The sequence below is a fragment of the Microcaecilia unicolor genome, chromosome 2, assembly GCF_901765095.1.
Source record: "Microcaecilia unicolor chromosome 2, aMicUni1.1, whole genome shotgun sequence".
In the NCBI taxonomy this organism is placed as follows: domain Eukaryota; kingdom Metazoa; phylum Chordata; class Amphibia; order Gymnophiona; family Siphonopidae; genus Microcaecilia; species Microcaecilia unicolor.
In genome coordinates, this window is record NC_044032.1 from 617,059,773 (window position 1) to 617,078,627 (window position 18,855).

Here is an 18,855-nt window from a genome sequence, read left to right on the forward strand (position 1 = left end):
GCTAAATAGTAGTAGTAGTAGTACACGAGAATTCTGAAGATCGAGTTTCCAATTTTAGAGCACTTTTCCAAAACTCCCCCAGTCCATTTTTTTTGGTCAGTTTTGAGCTATGCAATTCATTTTGTTCATCAAGGCAAGATTTATTGTACTTTATTCCTGTGCCAAAACTCACGGACTTGGTGAATTTTGGTAAATAAGCTACAGTAAGTGAACCTTGCCCTTGATGAACGAAATTAATCACATAGTTCAAAACTGACAAACAATGGACTGAGTTTTGGAAAAGTGCTCTTTTATTATGGTATCTGATTTGCTCATGTGAATATAAGATACAGACTAGCTCGGTGACAGTGCCAAACACAGTCCCTCTTGGTGTAAAAGCCCTGTAGAACAGGGACAGATTCTCATGGATAAATCTATCTTACTCAAATTCTGTGAGGCGTTTACTTACGGACACCCAGGGATGAGACAAGATCTGCTCCGCTCTGTATCTCCCTTCCACATTTACCTGTAGCATCAGAGCAATCAAGTCCTGCAAAATAGCAAGATAACTACTAGCTACAGTTACAGGAAACACAGATCAATGGTCCTATCCAGACAGTTTCTGTAAATTATTGGATTACTAATTACATGTCCACTGTCTGCTAAATGAGCTTATCTGGGTCTTCTACACACCTCCGCCCCTCACCAAAGGAAAGTTAATTCAAACTGCAATGAACTGGGGTTAGTACAGTATAATGCTACAGATGCACACTCCCTCTAAAGTGCCGAAATAGTTATGGGAAAAGGTCATTTATAGTCATACATCATACACACAAGCACATTCTCAAATTTAGATGGGATTTACAGGCATAAAAATAAGGTGTAAAACAAAAAGGCACACAGCTGCTTACAAAACAGTATATAAAAAAACAACAAAGCAGTGGAATCAAATGCATTTATTGGAACAATGCCCGACGTCAGGCTGCATCAGGGGTACAAACTATCAAAAGTGTATATAAATATATAATAGTGGGATGAGAACTGTTATTCCAAAAATCTAGTTCCACTTATCTGCTACTTCCAACTGAACTGATAAGCATTAACGTTAATATGATATATTTATATACACTTTTGATAGTTTGTACCCCTGACGCAGCCTGAGGGCGAAACGTGGCCACGTCGGGTATTGTTCCAATAAATGCATTTGATTCCACTGCTTTGTTGTTTATTTTTTTATAAAAATAAGGTGTTACATAGAGAAGTTGCCCTTATGCATTTAAGTGGATTTCAGCTACCTAAATGTACAAGTTCATAATGCACAGAAATTAGACTACATGAGAGAAAAAAAGAGTTGAATCACTCACAGTAATGTCTTCAAATGGGCTAGTTTTCCAAGCTGGATATGATCTCAGTGTCTCACATTCACTCCTAATGTCCTAAAGACTTGCAGGGTCCCTAAGAGAGGCTCTTTCTGGAGTTCAGAAGTTGTAATATGCTCAGGCAACATAAGATCTCCTTGGAAATTCTTTTTAAATCAGTCCAGAAAAAACCCAATGCAATTGGAAAAAAATTTCCAGCTTTTCATCACATTTTTTTGGGTCTCCGAGGATCTTTTTTCTTCACCCATAACAGAACAGTCACTTGGAACTGACACTTCTATTAGTAATGCTGTCCTGGTGAATTTTTCCATCATCACGTCGTCCGGTTTTCTTGCATCAAACTTTCTATTAGTGGGAATGGGAAAGTCCTAGGTGATCACAACTTCATTCTCTACGATTCTGTCAGGGTCACGATCCCAGTGTTTCTCTGGCAGAGTGTTTACATAGCTTCCATTAGATGAGATATGCTACCTTACACTAGAACACCTAGGCTCTAAAGGATGACTAGAATGTTGAAATTATTCATGTAACTTAAATTGTTCAAGAATTATTTATGCAATCTATAAGCCATTTACATGTTGCAAAATGTGGCTTCAAGTTTAAGCAGTACAAAAAACAGAAGAAACCAATCTTCGCAAGAAAAACAGCCAAAAAAGCAAAACAGCGAAGATGACTAACAAAACAAAAATAATAAAAAAAAATTAAAAACAAGAAAATATCAAATTTGTATTTAAAAATACAAATACATAAAAAAATAATAAAAAGGACGACACTTGTTCATAAAAAATTAAAACACTTTATTAGCCAAAGGATAGCAGGACGTCAGAAACAGAAGGAAGCCTTTTGTGAGAAGAAGAGGACCTCAGGGTTAGGGTCCCCCGCCAGCAAAGGCAGGCAATGGTGGGTTGGCGGCGGGAGGGGGGGGGTCGAGAGCGTCGTCGGCAGGGGGGTCCAGGGCCAAATCTACGGGGGCCCAGGCCCCCCTAGCCTCACGTAGCTACGCCACTGGGTGGAGGTACCTTCCCTATGCTGCTTCCAGTCACTGCCCCTTCCCCCCCATGCATTCTGGTTTGCCTGATTACAGAGAGTTCCTTACATGTAGCCAAAGCAGCAAGCAGGTAAGGATATATTACTGAAAGTTCTTTCGACTCTCCTGGTAATAGAGGGCTTCCCAAGTGATCTCAAGGTCTAAACTCTAATCTCTTGGCTCCCAGGGGTTTTGACCCAGTTTGCTTGTCACAATGGCAACCACTATCTCTAGCATTTAGTGCACACTTATTTTTAATGTGTACTAAAAATGCAACTGTGCCTTTGTAAAAGGCTCACTAAGCGATTTAAGAGCACTGTTGATAGAATGGAGCCAAGCACTTATGTGTATCTGTCAATTACTGGCACCTAAATTTTGGCAACAGCTTACAGAATTGCCTTTCATTTGTATTAAAGAAATCATAGGATAAGCAGAGCATCTTTAGCTACCAAGAAGTGAAGGGAAACCAGAAAGTAAGGGAGGGGGGGGGGTATGTTATTAAGATGTAGTAAAAAGTGATTTACAATGGGAGTTTACAAATTAGGCTATCTCATTACTGCAGGATGTTAACTGCTGTGGCAAATGCATAATGCTACTTGCGAGCCATTCTGCAAGTGGTATTATGCCATGTTCCTCGCAGCATTGGGCTGCCAGGCCATATCTTGAAGGGACAGACACTCAGATGTAATATGAGTGGCCACAGACCCCCCCCCCCCATGAGCCACCAGTCAAGTTCCCCATCCCCATTCGAGCCCTCCCTTGTGATGTGCCCACTGTGAAGACCCCCCACCCCTGGCACCTTTCCACATGTAACCTTCATCGCCCCCCCCCCCTGCCGAATGCTCCCCTATCAAACAGGCCCTCCCCCAGGCCTATTTAGATAATCTCTGGGGTGTCTAGTAGGGGTCCACGAAGTACTGGAAAGGAAAACGTTACTCCTCTACTTAAATAAAGCTGTGTGAGGGCAAGACAATTTGCACTACTGCCCTTTAAGTCACTTTAAGGGGCATATAATGTAGATTATTGCCCTAGCGCAGGGGTAGGCAACTCCGGTCCTCGAGAGCTGCAGTCAGGTCAGGTTTTCAGGATATTCACAATGAATATGCAGGAGATAGATTTGCAAGCACTGCCTCTATGGTATGCAAATCTATCTCCTGCATATTCATTGTGGATATCCTGAAAACCTGACCTGCCTGCGGCTCTCGAGGACCGGAGTTGCCTACCCCTGCGCTAGCGCAGCTTCATACCGTCCCCCTTAAGTTGCTGCAGTGCTACTGCAACAGGAAGAAAACTTGAGCGGACTACACAGTCTTACAGTCCTCATCTGTCATCAGGTGAAGCATGAGCTCTAGTTCGTAGTTACTGCAGTAAGAATTCTGCTTGCTAGCTGCATACTACTCATACAGGATATTGTACAAATACTAACAGTGCTGTAACTAAAAATCACTGGGATCAAGATCAGTGGGTAGGGAAGGGATTTGATACTCCGCCTTTCTGTGGTACAAGCAGTTTACCGATACCTTTTCTGTCCCTAATGGGCTCAAGATTTTTTTTTTTTGTTCCTGGGGCAATGGAGGGTTAGGTGACCTGTCCATCCGTGGGTGACTGCAGCAGTGGGACTCGAACCCAGTTCCCCTGTTTCTCAGGTCACTGCGCTAACCATTAGGCTAACTCCTCCACACCTAGGCCTTTCCTATTACAACCAATTAAGGGCTCAATGCACGAAAACTGGACATTGTAGTAAAGGAGAAAAAAATATATACCAATGATGATAGATTATTCTGTGCACCATGCTGAGAGAAGATCCTCAAGTATCAAGAACTGTAGCCACAGATCAAGAAAATGTGACAGAAAGATACAGAAGTTTCTCATCCTATTTAGTGCCACAGGCTTAATTAAAAAAAAAGCTATTTTCAAGCACACCTTGATATTACCAATATATACCAATATACAAATAAATAAATAAATAAATAAATATTACATCCAATGAACTCCACAAAGAAGCTGTTTTCAACACAATGCAAGTACTACAGTCAGTGGCGTTCCTGGGGGGGGGGGGCTGGCACCCGGGGCGGATCGCCAATGTGCCCCGCCCCCCGGGTGCATCGCCCCCCCCGATGCAGCACGGACCCCCCCCAGCGAAGGGACACCCCCGCAAAGGAACTCCCCTCCGCCGAGTGCACGCCGCTGGGAGGGGTGCCGCGCGCCTGTCCTCCGTTGTTCCATACTTCTTCTCTGCCCCGGAACAGGAAGTAACCTGTTCCGGGGCAGAGAAGAAGCATGGAACAACGGAGGACAGGCGCGCGCAGCACCCCCCAGTGGCGTGCACCCGGGGCGGACCGCACCCACCACCCCCCCCCCCCCCCAGGAACGCCACTGACTACAGTCAGCATTAGTGAGAGACTGAGATCATACTCTACACACCCTGGCTTAGGATTGTGTTTCATTCCTGACATGATACAAGCAAACCTACACCATTGCAAGACACTGTCCCTGAGAGAACCACTGGACCTAGTTCCCTATCTAAAAAAAAAAAAAAAAAAGAAAAACAACCCCCCGCCCACATTTAGTTTAAAAAATTTGTCCGTGCATGCTGATGTAAAACTATGTTTTGATGTTAAAAATAAGAAACAGATAATTTCTATGAACCACTTTGGGTTGTACCTTGGTGTAACTAAGATGGTCTAGAATTATTACATATCATAACAGAGTTTTGGAAACTGTGTTTCAGTTTTCTAACTCTCCCCACAGACTCTTCCTTCAACCTACCATGGGAAACTGGGGGCTTTAATATGGCAGAAGTGTGAAATCATCCTCCTCTGTTTCGAATAAGGAGACCTTTGGAAGGGAAGCAGAATCCAGAAAAATGAGGGGAACCCCCTCCAAATCAGCCATCACTCTCAGGAGAAATGCAGGAAAAGATGGCTGAACTTTGGGCTGGTGGTAACTCACATTAGAGACTTGAAGTTACTGCTGTTAAGAGCGGCGTTCCATACCTTTGCTGAATCACTGACGTTATCCCAGTATGGGGAGGGGAATTCCAATTTTCCAACCAGAATCTGATCGAAAAGGTCCTCCTGCAGATTGTTCTCACTGTACATTAAGAGAATTATTTTGCATATTAAATGATAAAATATTTTTCAGCGTTTATATAGTACCCTGTTTAGGGTGCCTGACAATAGAAAGCAAACTATGGACTCCTTTTACAACGCCACAATGCGATTCCAGTACAGCAAATGCGATAAAGCCTATTCAATTCCTATGGGCTTCGTAGCATTTGCCTTGCGGGAATTGTTACCACGGCTTTGTAAAAGGAGCCCTATTAACACAAAGGAATTGAATCTGCAGTATCACGTTTGGGCAAGTCTCCTGGTGGTCCATCTTCCCTAGTCCTCCCTCCAAAGGTTTTCTCTGATGACCCTATGTGGGTCCCCCCCCCCCCACATCTTACCCCTTCTTCCTCCACCACCAAGAAGTATCTTGGGGGCCCAAGTGGATCCTCCCCAAATTCATCTCCAGTTGGGAGGCAGGAGTGAAGCCGATTTGCTTGTGCCTCTGGGCTGCCATTTTGGAAACAGTCGTGGTTAGTAGGAAGTAGTGTTAAAAAATTCTGATGCCATCTTGGTAGGAAGAATCCTTATATTTATGAACTAAGCTAGTGCTATAGGTGGTTTAGGTAAGGTTATGGACATTTTTTTCTGTGTGTGTATGTTTTAAAAAGTATAATGACGAGTCCAGTAAAGCTTTATGGCAGTATACAATTCTTTTATAATTTTTTTAATATTTAAAAAATGAGGAAAAGACCTCAAAACCCCCGAACACTTACTTTTGATTTTCAGCGTCTTTAGCTGGGGACGTGGTGTTCATCACTGGTTATAAAAATCTCGTAATTTATTTTTTACTTATTTTTTCTCCATTTCAACAACCTTTATTTATCCTTTAAAAAAATTATCATTTCTTTATTGTAGAAAAAAGGTCTATCTTGTTTTACCATGTGTATTGCGATTGTCTTTGCACTATGAACAATTTTTGAAGGACATCAGACTCACACAGCGCTTTTGTGTTTGCAGGGGATGGGGGTCCTTGAGACAGCCTGTATAGGTGAAACAGGATCATGTCGGGTGTTGGGTTCCCCATCTGACTGATAGTCTATACACTTCTAAGATGAGTAAAATGATTTTTTATTAGAGTTGCATGACATGCAAATATGTAAGAAGAATCGAGATACTATTTATACATACAAAGTTTGATACATAAAAAAAATATCCAGAATACCAGTGATGAGCTGGGTGTTGTAAATTCTTGCAGAATTAAAGACTGCTGGCAAGTTACATCGGCTGAGGTTTTCAGAAGGAAAATTTACAAATATCTCAGTTGTGGGAGTATTTTATTACAGTCCTGCTGTGAGAGGTTTGCTTTGTATATAGTGTGAACTTGGAAACAGTGGCACCTCACCAGCATGCTGTGTTGGGATGCACCACAAAAGGCTAGTCTGCAAAATAAAGGTGGGGGGAGAGATGGTGTCAGATTAAGGGCCACTTGGGCTATTAGGCACATCTCTGGTGTGGGTTGTGGGGGGTCCAGGGGCCACATGGGCTCTCGGGTCATCTGAGGTGAAGTGCTACACTTCACCTCAGACATGCCCTTGCTGTGTCTTTATGCACTGAATTCATGGCAGCCACTACAGGCCAGCCACAAAGTCACAAGGGTGAAATTTGAGGCAACTACTTCTCTTTACCATAGAAGATCAGCATATCGTGTGTCTACAGCACTTGTAGATGAAATAACAGGAAGCTGCATACTATACAAAAGTGTTAGTGCACTGTTTGAGACCTCATGTAGAGGAAAGTATGGGTCATATGGTGAAATGCAGATCTGGAGGTAAGGAAGACAGGAATTGGAAGAAAATTACAATTTTCCTACACCTTAGTTCTGATCCAGTGCTTCTTGCATACAGTCTGTTCTCATTATTCGCATTTTAGGCATTTGCTATTTCGCTTATCCATGGAGATGCAAATAGCAACCACCATTTATGGTATTGTGTTTGCGTATTCGCGGACATGCGCCTTTGCTTTTTTGGCTTTTGCTTGTTTGCTTTTGGAGACTGCCACCAAGCGTCCTAGAGCAGCCGGGATACATACAGTACTGTAAATGCCTTTCTTCATTGCCTCCAAAAACTACAGTACTTGCAAAATGGAACATACAGTACAACTGTTTCCATATGAATGATACAGAGGCACAATGAGAAAAAGGGACCTGCCCCAGAGATCAACAGAGACTTTTCAGCAAATACAGTACAGTTTGCTTCTGGAAACAGCCACCAAGTGTCCTAGAGCAGCCAAGAGGGATACAGTTAAGTGGCTTCTAATTATTGCCTCCAAAATTACTTGCAAAATGGAACATATTTAGTCTGCTGACCAGATTAAGAACTGTTTCCATACAAATGATAAGAGGCAAAGTGAGAAAAAGGGACTTGCCCCAGAGAGCACAGATTTTTCACTGAATAATACAGTAGTTTGCTCTCCGTATAACCAGAAGGCTACAGAAAAGGTACAGTACTGTGCCATATGAAACACTGGTGAAAATGGCCACCAAGCGTCCAGGGGGTGAGTCACAAGCTACATGTACCAATCGAAAGAGAAAGAAACATGTAATGTGTCTTAGTGACAAAACAGAATGTGTTTGATAAGCTTCATTCTGGCATGTCTGTTTCTGCTGTTGGCTGTAAGTTTAAGGTTAACGAATCAACAATCTGATCCATCTGCCAAAAAGAGGAAGAGATTCGGCAGGCTGTTCATGAAGCAGCAACATCAGAAAGTTCTAAAACACCACCTGCGGTCTGTAACAAGTCAATGGAAAAGTGGTTAAATTTGTGGATGAAAAAAAAAAAAAAAGTGGACAGCACTGCTGTGAGAACGAAAGCCAAACAGATTTGTAAACACGTCACCCGGGGCCAGGAAAATGTGAAACCCTTTTCTGCTAGATCTGGCCGACTTAAGCATTTTAAAAGGTGTACGTGCTTAAAAAATGTAAGTCTTTGTGGCGAGGCAGGTTCAGCTGACAATGAAGCTGCAGTAGAATTTAAAGCATGCCTGCTGAGTGTGATAGAAGAAAAGGGTTTTGTGCCAGAGCAAGTCTTCAATGTTGATGAGACTGGCTTGTTTTACAAACAGGCTGGCAAAATAGAAATGAAAATAGAAGCCAAAGCCCCTAGTTTTAAGGCATTTAAATATTGTGCCCAGGGCGATTTCAAATGCAAGCCTCTTGTGGTATACAGAGCCCCAAATCCTCATGCTCTTAAAGAAAAGAACTTGAACTGCATGCCAGTCTATTGGAGATGGAACCACAAAGCTTGGATGACTGAATTATTTTGGGATTGGTTCAACAGCTATTTCGTTCCAGAAGTTGAACGTTATATCCACTGTAAGAACTTTGACTTTAAGGTATTGTTGATTTTGGATAATGCACCAGTACACTGTCATGCAGATCTCGAAAATGCACACTCCAATGCTGAGGTTCTCTACATTTCCCTGAATGCAACGTCCATCATGCAGCCTCTTGTTCAGGGAATAATAAAGACTTTCGTGCCACTAAGCCTGTGAAGCTCTAGACACCGATGAGGAACTACTGGAAGACTGACAATACGCAATGTAACTGACAACGTTGGGATAGCCAGGGATGTTTTCACACAGGCTACTAAAATTGTTGGGAAAAAACTTGGCCAGACTGCATAACACAATTGAATCAGCAAGAACATACCTAAACCTTCACTTTCCAAGATGCAAGGGACTGAAGTATAAAATCAACATATGCGTCAAGTTTTTCCTACATATGCACACAGATTTGGAACATAGTACCAAAACACCTGAAAACTACGAGAAATCACCTAAACTTCCGAAAAAACCCTGAACTCACCTTTTCAGAAAGGCATACCCCACAAAACCAACATAAACACCGAACGTAACACAACAGCTAACAGACTATACTCAATCCCTTGCTGAACGATCTCATCCTTGCAACCCCAGACAGGACGATCCGCACCAAATCTATAAATTGTGCTATCCACTTTGTTATTTGTTCACACTGGAGTCTGTATCCACCTCTCCAGAACTATGTAAGCTACATTGAGCCTACAAATAGGTGGGAAAATGTGGGATACAAATGTAACAAATAAATAAAATAAAATAAACTTTAAGGGATTTGAAGGTGTAGCAGAACACGAGCAGAAACGTGGAAAATATCATGTGCTTTGCATGACAAATCCCTGGAGAAGGCTTCAAGGCCATGACAAGAAGATGTCCAGGGAATTTTGGCAGAGACTGCAATAGAACCCAGCAATGGACACCTGGACGAGATGATGCAACAAAGCTTCAGGGGCAATGATAACGAAGAACAGATGGCTGAGACTGCAAAAATCGTGCTTCCCATGTCTACTAAAAATGCACAGTTGGTGTCAACACTGTTCAGTGACATGGAGGAATGTAATCCCATGCTGGAGCGCAGACTAAAATGTAAGCGTCTCACAAGCTCTGCATTTGCCCCTTATAATGAAAACACTTAAGGACTTGAGAAGGAAAGCCGAACAGACAAGACTGACATTTTTGTTCAGTCAACAAGGCACAAGACCCAAGAACCTGAGGTAGATCAAACAGAAGTTGAGCCCCCCCAGGGTCGCTGGCTTCGTCGTCTACTAATAATTCTGCAAGTACGTCACTCTGCAGAGGTCGACCTGTTTGATTTGATGCCCTCATCGTCTCCATCTGTGTAGGAGGAGCAAAAATCTATGTCCCTGTCCCCTTGCAAGCTGATCTGTAGTTTTCAAACACTGTTTTCATAAGGTTGGTGGTTTAACATTGACAAAACCTGTACAGTACAGCACTTTATTACTACTGTGTAAAGTTTTTTTTTTTTTTTTCAAGCAATGTTTTCATATGGTACATTACCATTTGTGTAGCCTTCTGGTTATGATATGCAGCAATGTTTATCAAGCACTTTTTGCTTCAGTGCCGGGGAAAATGGTAGAGGTTATTATTAAAAACAAAATTACAGAGCACATCCGAGGACATGGATTACTGAGACCAAGTTAGCACGGCTTTTGTGTGGGGAAATCTTGCCTGACCAATTTACTTCAATTCTTTGAAGGAGTAAACAAACATGTGGACAAAGGGGAGCCGGTTGATATTGTGTATCTGGATTTTCAAACGGTGTTTGACAAGGTACCTCATGAAAGGCTACAGAGGAAATTGGAGGGTCATGGGATAGGAGGAAATGTCCTATTGTGGATTAAAAACTGGTTGAAGGATAGGAAACAGAGAGTGGGGTTAAATGGGCAATATTCACAATGGAGAAGGGTAGTTAGTGGGGTTCCCCAGGGCTCTGTGCTGGGACCGCTGCTTTTTAATATATTTATAAATGATTTAGAGATGGGAGTAACTAGCGAGGTAATTAAATTTGCTGATGACACAAAGTTATTCAAAGTTGTTAAATCACGACACGATTGTGAAAAATTACACGAGGACCTTACGAGACTGGGAGACTGGGCGGCTAAATGGCAGATGACGTTTAATGTGAGCAAGTGCAAGGTGATGCATGTGGGAAAAAAAGAACCCGAATTATAGCTATGTCATGCAAGGTTCCACGTTAGGAGTTACGGACCAATAAAGGGATCTGGGTGTCGTCGTTGATAATACGCTGAAACCTTCTGCTCAGTGTGCTGCCGCGGCTAGGAAAGCGAATAGAATGTTGGGTATTATTAGGAAAGGTATGGAAAACAGGTGTGAGGATGTTATAATGCCGTTGTATCGCTCCATGGTGCAACTGCACCTTGAGTATTGTGTTCAATTCTGGTCGCCGCATCTCAAGAAAGATATAGTAGAATTGGAAAAGGTGCAGCGAAGGGCGACTAAAATGATAGCGGGTATGGGACGACTTCCCTATGAAGAAAGATTAAGGAGGCTAGGGCTATTCAGCTTGGAGAAGAGACGGCTGAGGGGAGACATGATAGAGGTATATAAAATAATGAGTGGAGTGGAACAGGTGGATGTGAAGTGTCTGTTCACGCTTTCCAAAAATACTAGGACTAGGGGGCATGCGATGAAACTACAGTGTAGTAAATTTAAAACAAATTGGAGAAACTTTTTCTTCACCCAACGTATAATTAAACTCTGGAATACGTTGCCGGAGAAAGTGGTGAAGGTGGTTAGCTTAGCAGAGTTTAAAAAGGGGTTGGACAGTTTCCTAAAGGACAAGTCCATAAACCGCAACTAAATGGACTTGGGAAAAATCCACAATTCCAGGAATAACATGTATAGAATGTTTGTACGTTTGGGAAGCTTGCCAGGTGCCCTTGGCCTGAATTGGCCGCTGTCGTGGACAGGATGCTGGGCTCGATGGACCCTTGGTCTTTTCCCAGTATGGCATTACTTATGTACTTATGCTACCAATGGAAACAAAGGGGCAGACGATCTGCAACTGCAGGACTGTAAAACATGGTGGCAAAACCATGGTACAGTACTTCCTGTTATGCAATACTGTATAGTTATTTTGAGTGTTAAAAGTATTTATTTTGGGTCCAGTTTATTTTATTATTTATTAGGATTTAATTACCACCTTTTTGAAGGCGTTCACTCAAGGCTGTGTACAGTAAGAATAGATCAAACATGAGCAATAGGCAATTACAGCAGTAAAAATATTCAAATAACAATACAAAGTATGGCATAGTATGCTACTTACAATGTCAACACAATATGTAATAGAACATTTTAATTGATAGTGAAAGGCAGTGGCGTAGGAAAGGGGGGGGGGCGGGAGGGGTGGTCCGCCCCGGGTGCACGCGCTCGGGGGGTGCCGGCCCCGCTGGTTCCCTGCTCCCTCTGTGCCCCAGAACCTCTGGGGCAGAGATAGCAGGGAACCAGCGGGGTCGACGCAGCTCTGAGTGACGTGCACTCGGGGCGGATCGGCCCTCCCGCAGGTAAGAGTGCAGTCCGGGGGGGGGGGGGTTGCGCAGCAGTGACCCGCCCCGGGTGCCATTAGCCCTCGCTACGGCACTGGTGAAAGGTAAAGCAAAGATAGAATATATAGGTAGGTAAGAGTAAGAGCAGTTAGAAAGTAAGGTGACTAATTTAAAGAAAGGTGCACATGAGGTCAGAGAGATGGTTAAATATTATCTCAGCTAGGGTAGGCGTGGATAAACATGTCCTGCGGCAGTATGTGCAGCCCATGTCACTCATTGTGTGTGTGAGTCAGACTAACAAGTTAGTTACTTCTTTCATTAAAGGCCTGGTTGAAGAGCCAAGCTTTCACCTGCTTCCTGAAGTAGTTTACAAAGGTGCGCTAGCGTTTTTAGAATGCGCTAACATTAGAGACACCCATATATTCCTATGGGTGTCTCTAGCGTTAGCGCATGCTAAAAATGCTAGCAAGCTTATAGCAAACAGGGCCCTATGTTTCTCTAGTTTTTATGTCATGTCTTGTCCAGTGCAGGAACCAAACCCTATAATTCCTACAGGGATATGTATTCACTTTTCACGGCTTTGAGGAAAAGTTGGTATTGCTGGAATCTTACCCCTATTTCCCATACACAGTAACATAGTAGATGACGGCAGAAAAAGACCTGCATGGTCCATCCAGTCTGCCCAAGACAAACTCATATGTGTATACCTTACCTTGAATTTGTACCTGTCCTTTTCAGGGCACAGACCATATAAGTCTGCCCAGCAGTATTTCCCGCCTCCCAACCACCAGTCCCGCCTCCCATCAGCGGCTCTGGTACAGACCGTATAAGTCTGCCCTCCTCTATCCTCGCCTCCCAACCACCACCCCCTCTTCCCCCCAACTGCTCCGCCACCCAATTTCAGCTAAGCTTCTGAGGATCCATTCCTTCTGCACAGGATTCCTCTATGCATATCCCACGCATGTTTGAACTCCGTTACCATTTTCATCTCCACCACCTCCCGCGGGAGGGCATTCCAAGCGTCCACCACCCTCTCCATGAAAAAACATTCCTGACATCTTTCCTGAGTCTGCCCCCCTTCAATCTCATTTCATGTCCTCTCGTTCTACCGCCTTCCCATCTCCGGAAAAGATTCGTTTGCGGATTAATACCTTTCAAATATTTGAATGTCTGTATCATATCACCCCTGTTCCTCCTTTCCTCCAGGGTGTACATGTTCAGGTCAGCAAGCCTCTCTTCATACGTCTTGGAACGTAAATCCCATACCATCCTCGTAGCTTTTCTTTGCACCGCTTCCATTTTTTTTAACATCCTTCGCAAGATACGGCCTCCAAAACTGAACACAATACTCCAGGTGGGGCCTCACCAACGTCTTATACAGGAGCATTAAAACCTCCTTTCTTCTGCTGGTCACTCCTCTCTCTATACAGCCTAGCAATCTTCTAGCTACTGCCACCGCCTTGTCGCACTGTTTCGTCGCCTTCAGGTCCTCAGATACTATCACCCCAAGATCCCTCTCCCCCTCAGTACCTATCAGACTCTCCCCGCCTAACACATACGTCTCCCTTGGATTTCTACTCCCTAAGTGCATCACTTTGCATTTCTTCGCATTGAATTTTAATTGTCAAACGTTAGACCATTCTTCTAGCTTCTTCAGATCTTTTTTCATGTTTTCCACACCCTCTGGGGTGTCCACTTTGTTGGAAATCTTGGTGTCATCCGCAAAAGGCAAACTTTACCTTGTAACCCTTCGGCAATGTCACTCACATATATATTGAACAGAATCGGCCCCAGCACCGATCCCTGAGGCACTCCACTACTCACCTTTCCCTCCTCCGAGCGAACTCCATTCACCACCACCCTCTGGCGTCTGTCTGTCAACCAGTTCCTAATCCAGTTCACCACTTCGAGTCCTATCTTCAGGCCGTCTAGTTTATTTAAGAGCCTCCTGTGGGGAACCGTGTCGAAAGCCTTGCTGAAATCTAAGTAGATGACGTCCATTGCACGTCCTTGATTTAATTCTCCTGTCACCCAGTCAAAGAATTCAATGAGATTCGTTTGGCACGATTTCCCTTTGGTGAAACCATGTTGTCTCGGATCTTGCAACTTATTGGCTTCCAGGAAATTCACTATCCTTTCCTTCAGCATGGCTTCCATTACTTTTCCAATAACCGAAGTGAGGCTTACCGGCCTGTAGTTTCCAGCTTCTTCCCTATCACCACTTTTGTGAAGAGGGACCACCTCCGCCGTTCTCCAATCCCTCGGAACCTCTCCCGTCTCCAAGGATTTATTAAACAAGTCTTTAAGAGGACCCGCCAGAACCTCTCTGAGCTCCCTCAGTATTCTGGGGTGGATCCCGTCTGGCCCCATGGCTTTGTCCACCTTTAGCTTTCCAAGTTGTTGATACACACTCTCTTCTGTGAACGGCGCTCTATCCACCTCATTCTCAGGTGTACTTTTGCCAGTCCCTCTCGGTCCTTCCCCAGGGTTTTCTTCAGTGAAAACAGAACAAAAGTATCTATTTAGCAAATTGGCTTTTTCTTCATCATTTTCTACATAGCGTTTTGTTGTATCTTTTAGTCTCACAATTCCCTTATAGTCTTTCTCCTTTCACTAATATACCTGAAGAAGTTTTTGTCTCCCCTCCTTACATTTCTAGCCATTTGTTCTTCCGTTTGCGCCTTCGCCAGACGTACCTCTCTCTTGGCTTCTTTCAGTTTCATCCGGTATACATCTTATTGCTATTAGCGAATTGTGATGTCATTGGGGAACCATACCGAGATCAAACTCAGTATGAAACTGCAAAATTTGCACACTCACCATCTAAAAACTTTCATCAGAGAAGTTTTAATTTAAGATTTATAACATGCCATATACCCATTGGAATCTAAGGGCCCTGTTTACTAAGCCGAGCTGTAGACGCGCTGTTTTTTAGCATGCCACAGTAAACAGGGCCCTAAGTGACTAACAAGAATTAAAAGAAATTAACAAACATGATTCATATAGAAAATGCAGATGAAATTACAATACAGTGCAATCCGCTTAAGTGCTTGGGGGTCTGGGACCAAAGAAATACATACAGTTAACCAGAGCGTGCACTTAACCGTTGTGACCCAAAGAAGCTTGACATCTGATAAACATATGTACAGTACTGTTTATTATACGTACAGTATACAGTCTCCATTAACTGATGTTATACAGTCTCCGTTAACTGACGTTAGGCTTACTTAAAGTAATCAGTCATAGTCCTCTGTACACTCTTGGGTCTGTGAGTTCCATAGACTACGTCTGCCAGACGGTAAAAACTGTCATAGCACTGACATCCAGATAGGCCCACACGGTGCTGAGACTCTCCAGCGCTCCAGAGACAGGAGGTTGTTGAATTTCGTCAGCATGTGCCTCACTGCTCATTTCATCATCTGTTTCATCATCAGCCGTTGCCTGCGTGTAGGCGCATATCTCAACATCAGTGCTGACGTCAGCTGTTTGTGGATCGTAATCAACAGTTACGTAGTGATGAAAACTCCTCTTCAGTAACAGCAGGCTGTAGGTAAAATAGCTTTGCTGACTTATCATAAGTAGAGGAGTGGCCTAGTGGTTAGGGTGGTGGACTTTGGTCCTGAGGAACTGAGTTTGATTCCCACTTCAGGCACAGGCAGCTCCTTGTGACTCTGGGCAAGTCACTTAACCCTCCATTGCTCCAGGTACAAATAAGTACCTGTATACAATATGTAAGCCGCATTGAGCCTGTCATGAGTGGGAAAGCGCGGGGTACAAATGTAACAAAAAAAAAAATAAAGCTGTGACTGGTTTTTCGAGTCATACTGCCTTTTATCAGGTCACTTACAAATTCTACTACTACTACTTAGCTAAGGGGGTCTTTTGCTAAAGCTTAGCTCAAGTTATCTGCAGCAGGGTCCATAGGAATAAAATGGGCCCTGCTGCAGATAACTCGAGCAAAGCTTTAGTAAAAGACCCCCTAAGAGCAGACAGAGGACTGTATTACAAACTGGCTGCAGCTGCCACTTACAGCCACTAGAGGGAACTATGAACATATGACATTGCAAGTATGGCAAAATTCAGCAATATCTGGTTTTAACTCTGAGAAATCAGTCTATCACAAACTCAACAAGCTCTACAGTTTCTGGGGCTATGACCAGGGCAGAGATCTCATGACTGGAAGATTGTCATGCAACTAGATAAAGCAAGAAAAAGAAAAAAAAAAAGAAAGCCCTGGCATCAAATCCTTTTCTAGTCCACTCTAACATGGCTGTAGCTGCATAGCACAGGGAATCTAGGATTCTCTCTATGGTGTGTTGAGGCCAGTAAATGAAACCATAACAAAACACAGAGAATGTTCCTTTGTAGGCCATCGACTAGCAGAGATATATGAACCAGAAGCCTCATCTTCTTGAGGAAGTAAAGGAAGATAATTGTCTAAGAAGCCTGTTCCATCTGCAGGAATTCATTATTCCATTTTCCTTGGGCTGGTGCAAGGGTATTAGTGATCCTAGGTGAACCTTCAGTCTAATGGTCTTTCCTCAATTAACTTTCAGAATCCCAGATCTACTACTTACATTCTGATTATTAAAAATAAGAATCATAATTCTCACAAGAATAATCGTATAAAAAATTGGCCATTGTACTTTTAAATTAACCTTTGTTTCAATATATAAGAACATAACGGGTCAATTTCCAAAAATCTAATACCAGCTTGATTACTGAGCCGTTTATCCCACAGTCACCATAAACAAATATATACTTAAATAAAAGAGACCTCTCAAAGCTTCCTAGTGAGACCATTCTAATACGAATAGCTGCCCCCCTCACCGGGTGCGTCTCAACTATATTTGGAGCAAGATACGATCATCGGTCTGTATAATCTATTCCACTGGAGCTCGCTGCTTTATATTAAATCTTTGATCGCAAACCACAAGATGGCTGCGTGATTTAAACAGACGTCATCCAATCAATAACAGGTTTGCTTTTAAAGGCACATTGTCACGCCTTCCATTCAACACTTGTTTAAACCCTGTAATTCTACAGTTTTAAGTCAAAAAATCCATTGTTGTTCCTTCTGCCACAGCTGTTTTTTTTTTTTTTATAATTCCCCCTTCTCTCTTACCCATTGGGACTTGGTCAATAACCATATAATGCAACAGGTTAAACGTATGTCCCCTATCTTGGCAATGACGTACCATCGGTTCTTCCAACTTGTTGTTCAAAATGCAATGTCTGTGTTCGATAACTCTAGTTTTAAATTTATGAGATGTATGCCCATTGTATAACTTTTCACGTGGACAAACAAATGCATACACTACATTAGTAGATTCACAATTTGTATTATATTTTAACTCAATCTTGTTATGTCCATTTTTCCATACTAATTCAGATCCTTCTATCATATTTTGGCAAATAGAAGAATTACCACATTTTTGATGTTTACCTTTAGGAAACATTCTCTTTGCCCAAATATCTGAATTACATATTTTATCTTGTAAATTGCTGTTACGGGTAAAAGAAATCAATCTTCGATCTTTAAATACATCATGTGTTTGAAGAACATGCCAATGCTTCCTAATTATAGAAGAAAGTTATCCAAACATTTTAGTATATTTCAGTATACAATTAATCATATCTGGTTCCTGATGTTGTTTAACAGATAATAAAAGTTCCCTATTATTAAACCTTGCTCTTTTTTGAGCTTGCCTAATCGTTTTCATGGGGTACCCCCGTTCTTTAAATTTGTCCTTCAAATTTTCTGAGGATTGACAAAATTGTTGAGGAGAATCACGAGTTTATATCTCAAAAATTGAGAAAATGGGAGGCTTGAAATCAAATGTTTGGGATGCATGCTACTGTATGCCAAAAAAGAACTGTCTGTAGGTTTGGTATACACATCGGTTCGCAACACATTTCCTTCTTTAAACAACCAAACATCTAAAAAATTAAATTGTTTGCAATGATATTTACATTCAAATTTAATATTGGGGTGGCAACTATTAAGTTCACCTACCAATTGTAGTAGTTCTTCTATAGTGCCTTCCCATAAAACAAATACATCATCGATATATATACTACAATATTTCACTTTTGCAAACCTTGCAAAAGAATACACAAATTGATGTTCAAAATTTGTCATAAAATATTCGCCACTGACGGCACAAATGTTGCCCCCATGGCAATCCCTGATATTTGGAGATATAATTTGTCATCGAACACAAAATAATTGTGTTTCAATGCTAATTCAGTTAGCTGTTTCAAAAACTCCATAGGTACTATACATGGTTGTTCCCATGTTCCCAAAGATCTCTGTACCATTTCTATAGCTTCGTGTATACAGAGCAAACATCTAATGTAACCAGTAAAGTGGTATCAGTTATTATTTGCTGAGCCAAGATCTCTCTATATAAAAGGCAAACCAACGTTCTATGAAGCCTCCAGCCGGAAGTGTGAAGGGGGCGAGATATCCGGTTTCCCTTTGAGTGTCTGCCCCGCCCTCTCTGTAACACAGTCAG

General features: G+C 42.5%; 1 protein-coding gene across 3 annotated transcripts in view; it reads right to left on the reverse strand.

Annotated features, from left to right (window-relative positions):
- DCLK2 (doublecortin like kinase 2) overlaps nucleotides 1–18,855 on the reverse strand; it is a 341,471-nt gene that overhangs the window by 34,115 nt on the left and 288,501 nt on the right. For all 3 annotated transcript variants that reach the window (XR_003940738.1, XM_030191660.1, XM_030191659.1), the window contains 2 exons: nucleotides 5,382–5,478; nucleotides 449–529 (listed from right to left, as the gene is read on the reverse strand). Coding sequence is in view for 2 of the 3 variants with exons in the window: in XM_030191660.1 (XP_030047520.1) it covers nucleotides 449–529; nucleotides 5,382–5,478 (178 nt within the window). In the remaining variant the exon portion in view is untranslated. The remainder of the gene's footprint in view (nucleotides 1–448; nucleotides 530–5,381; nucleotides 5,479–18,855) is intronic.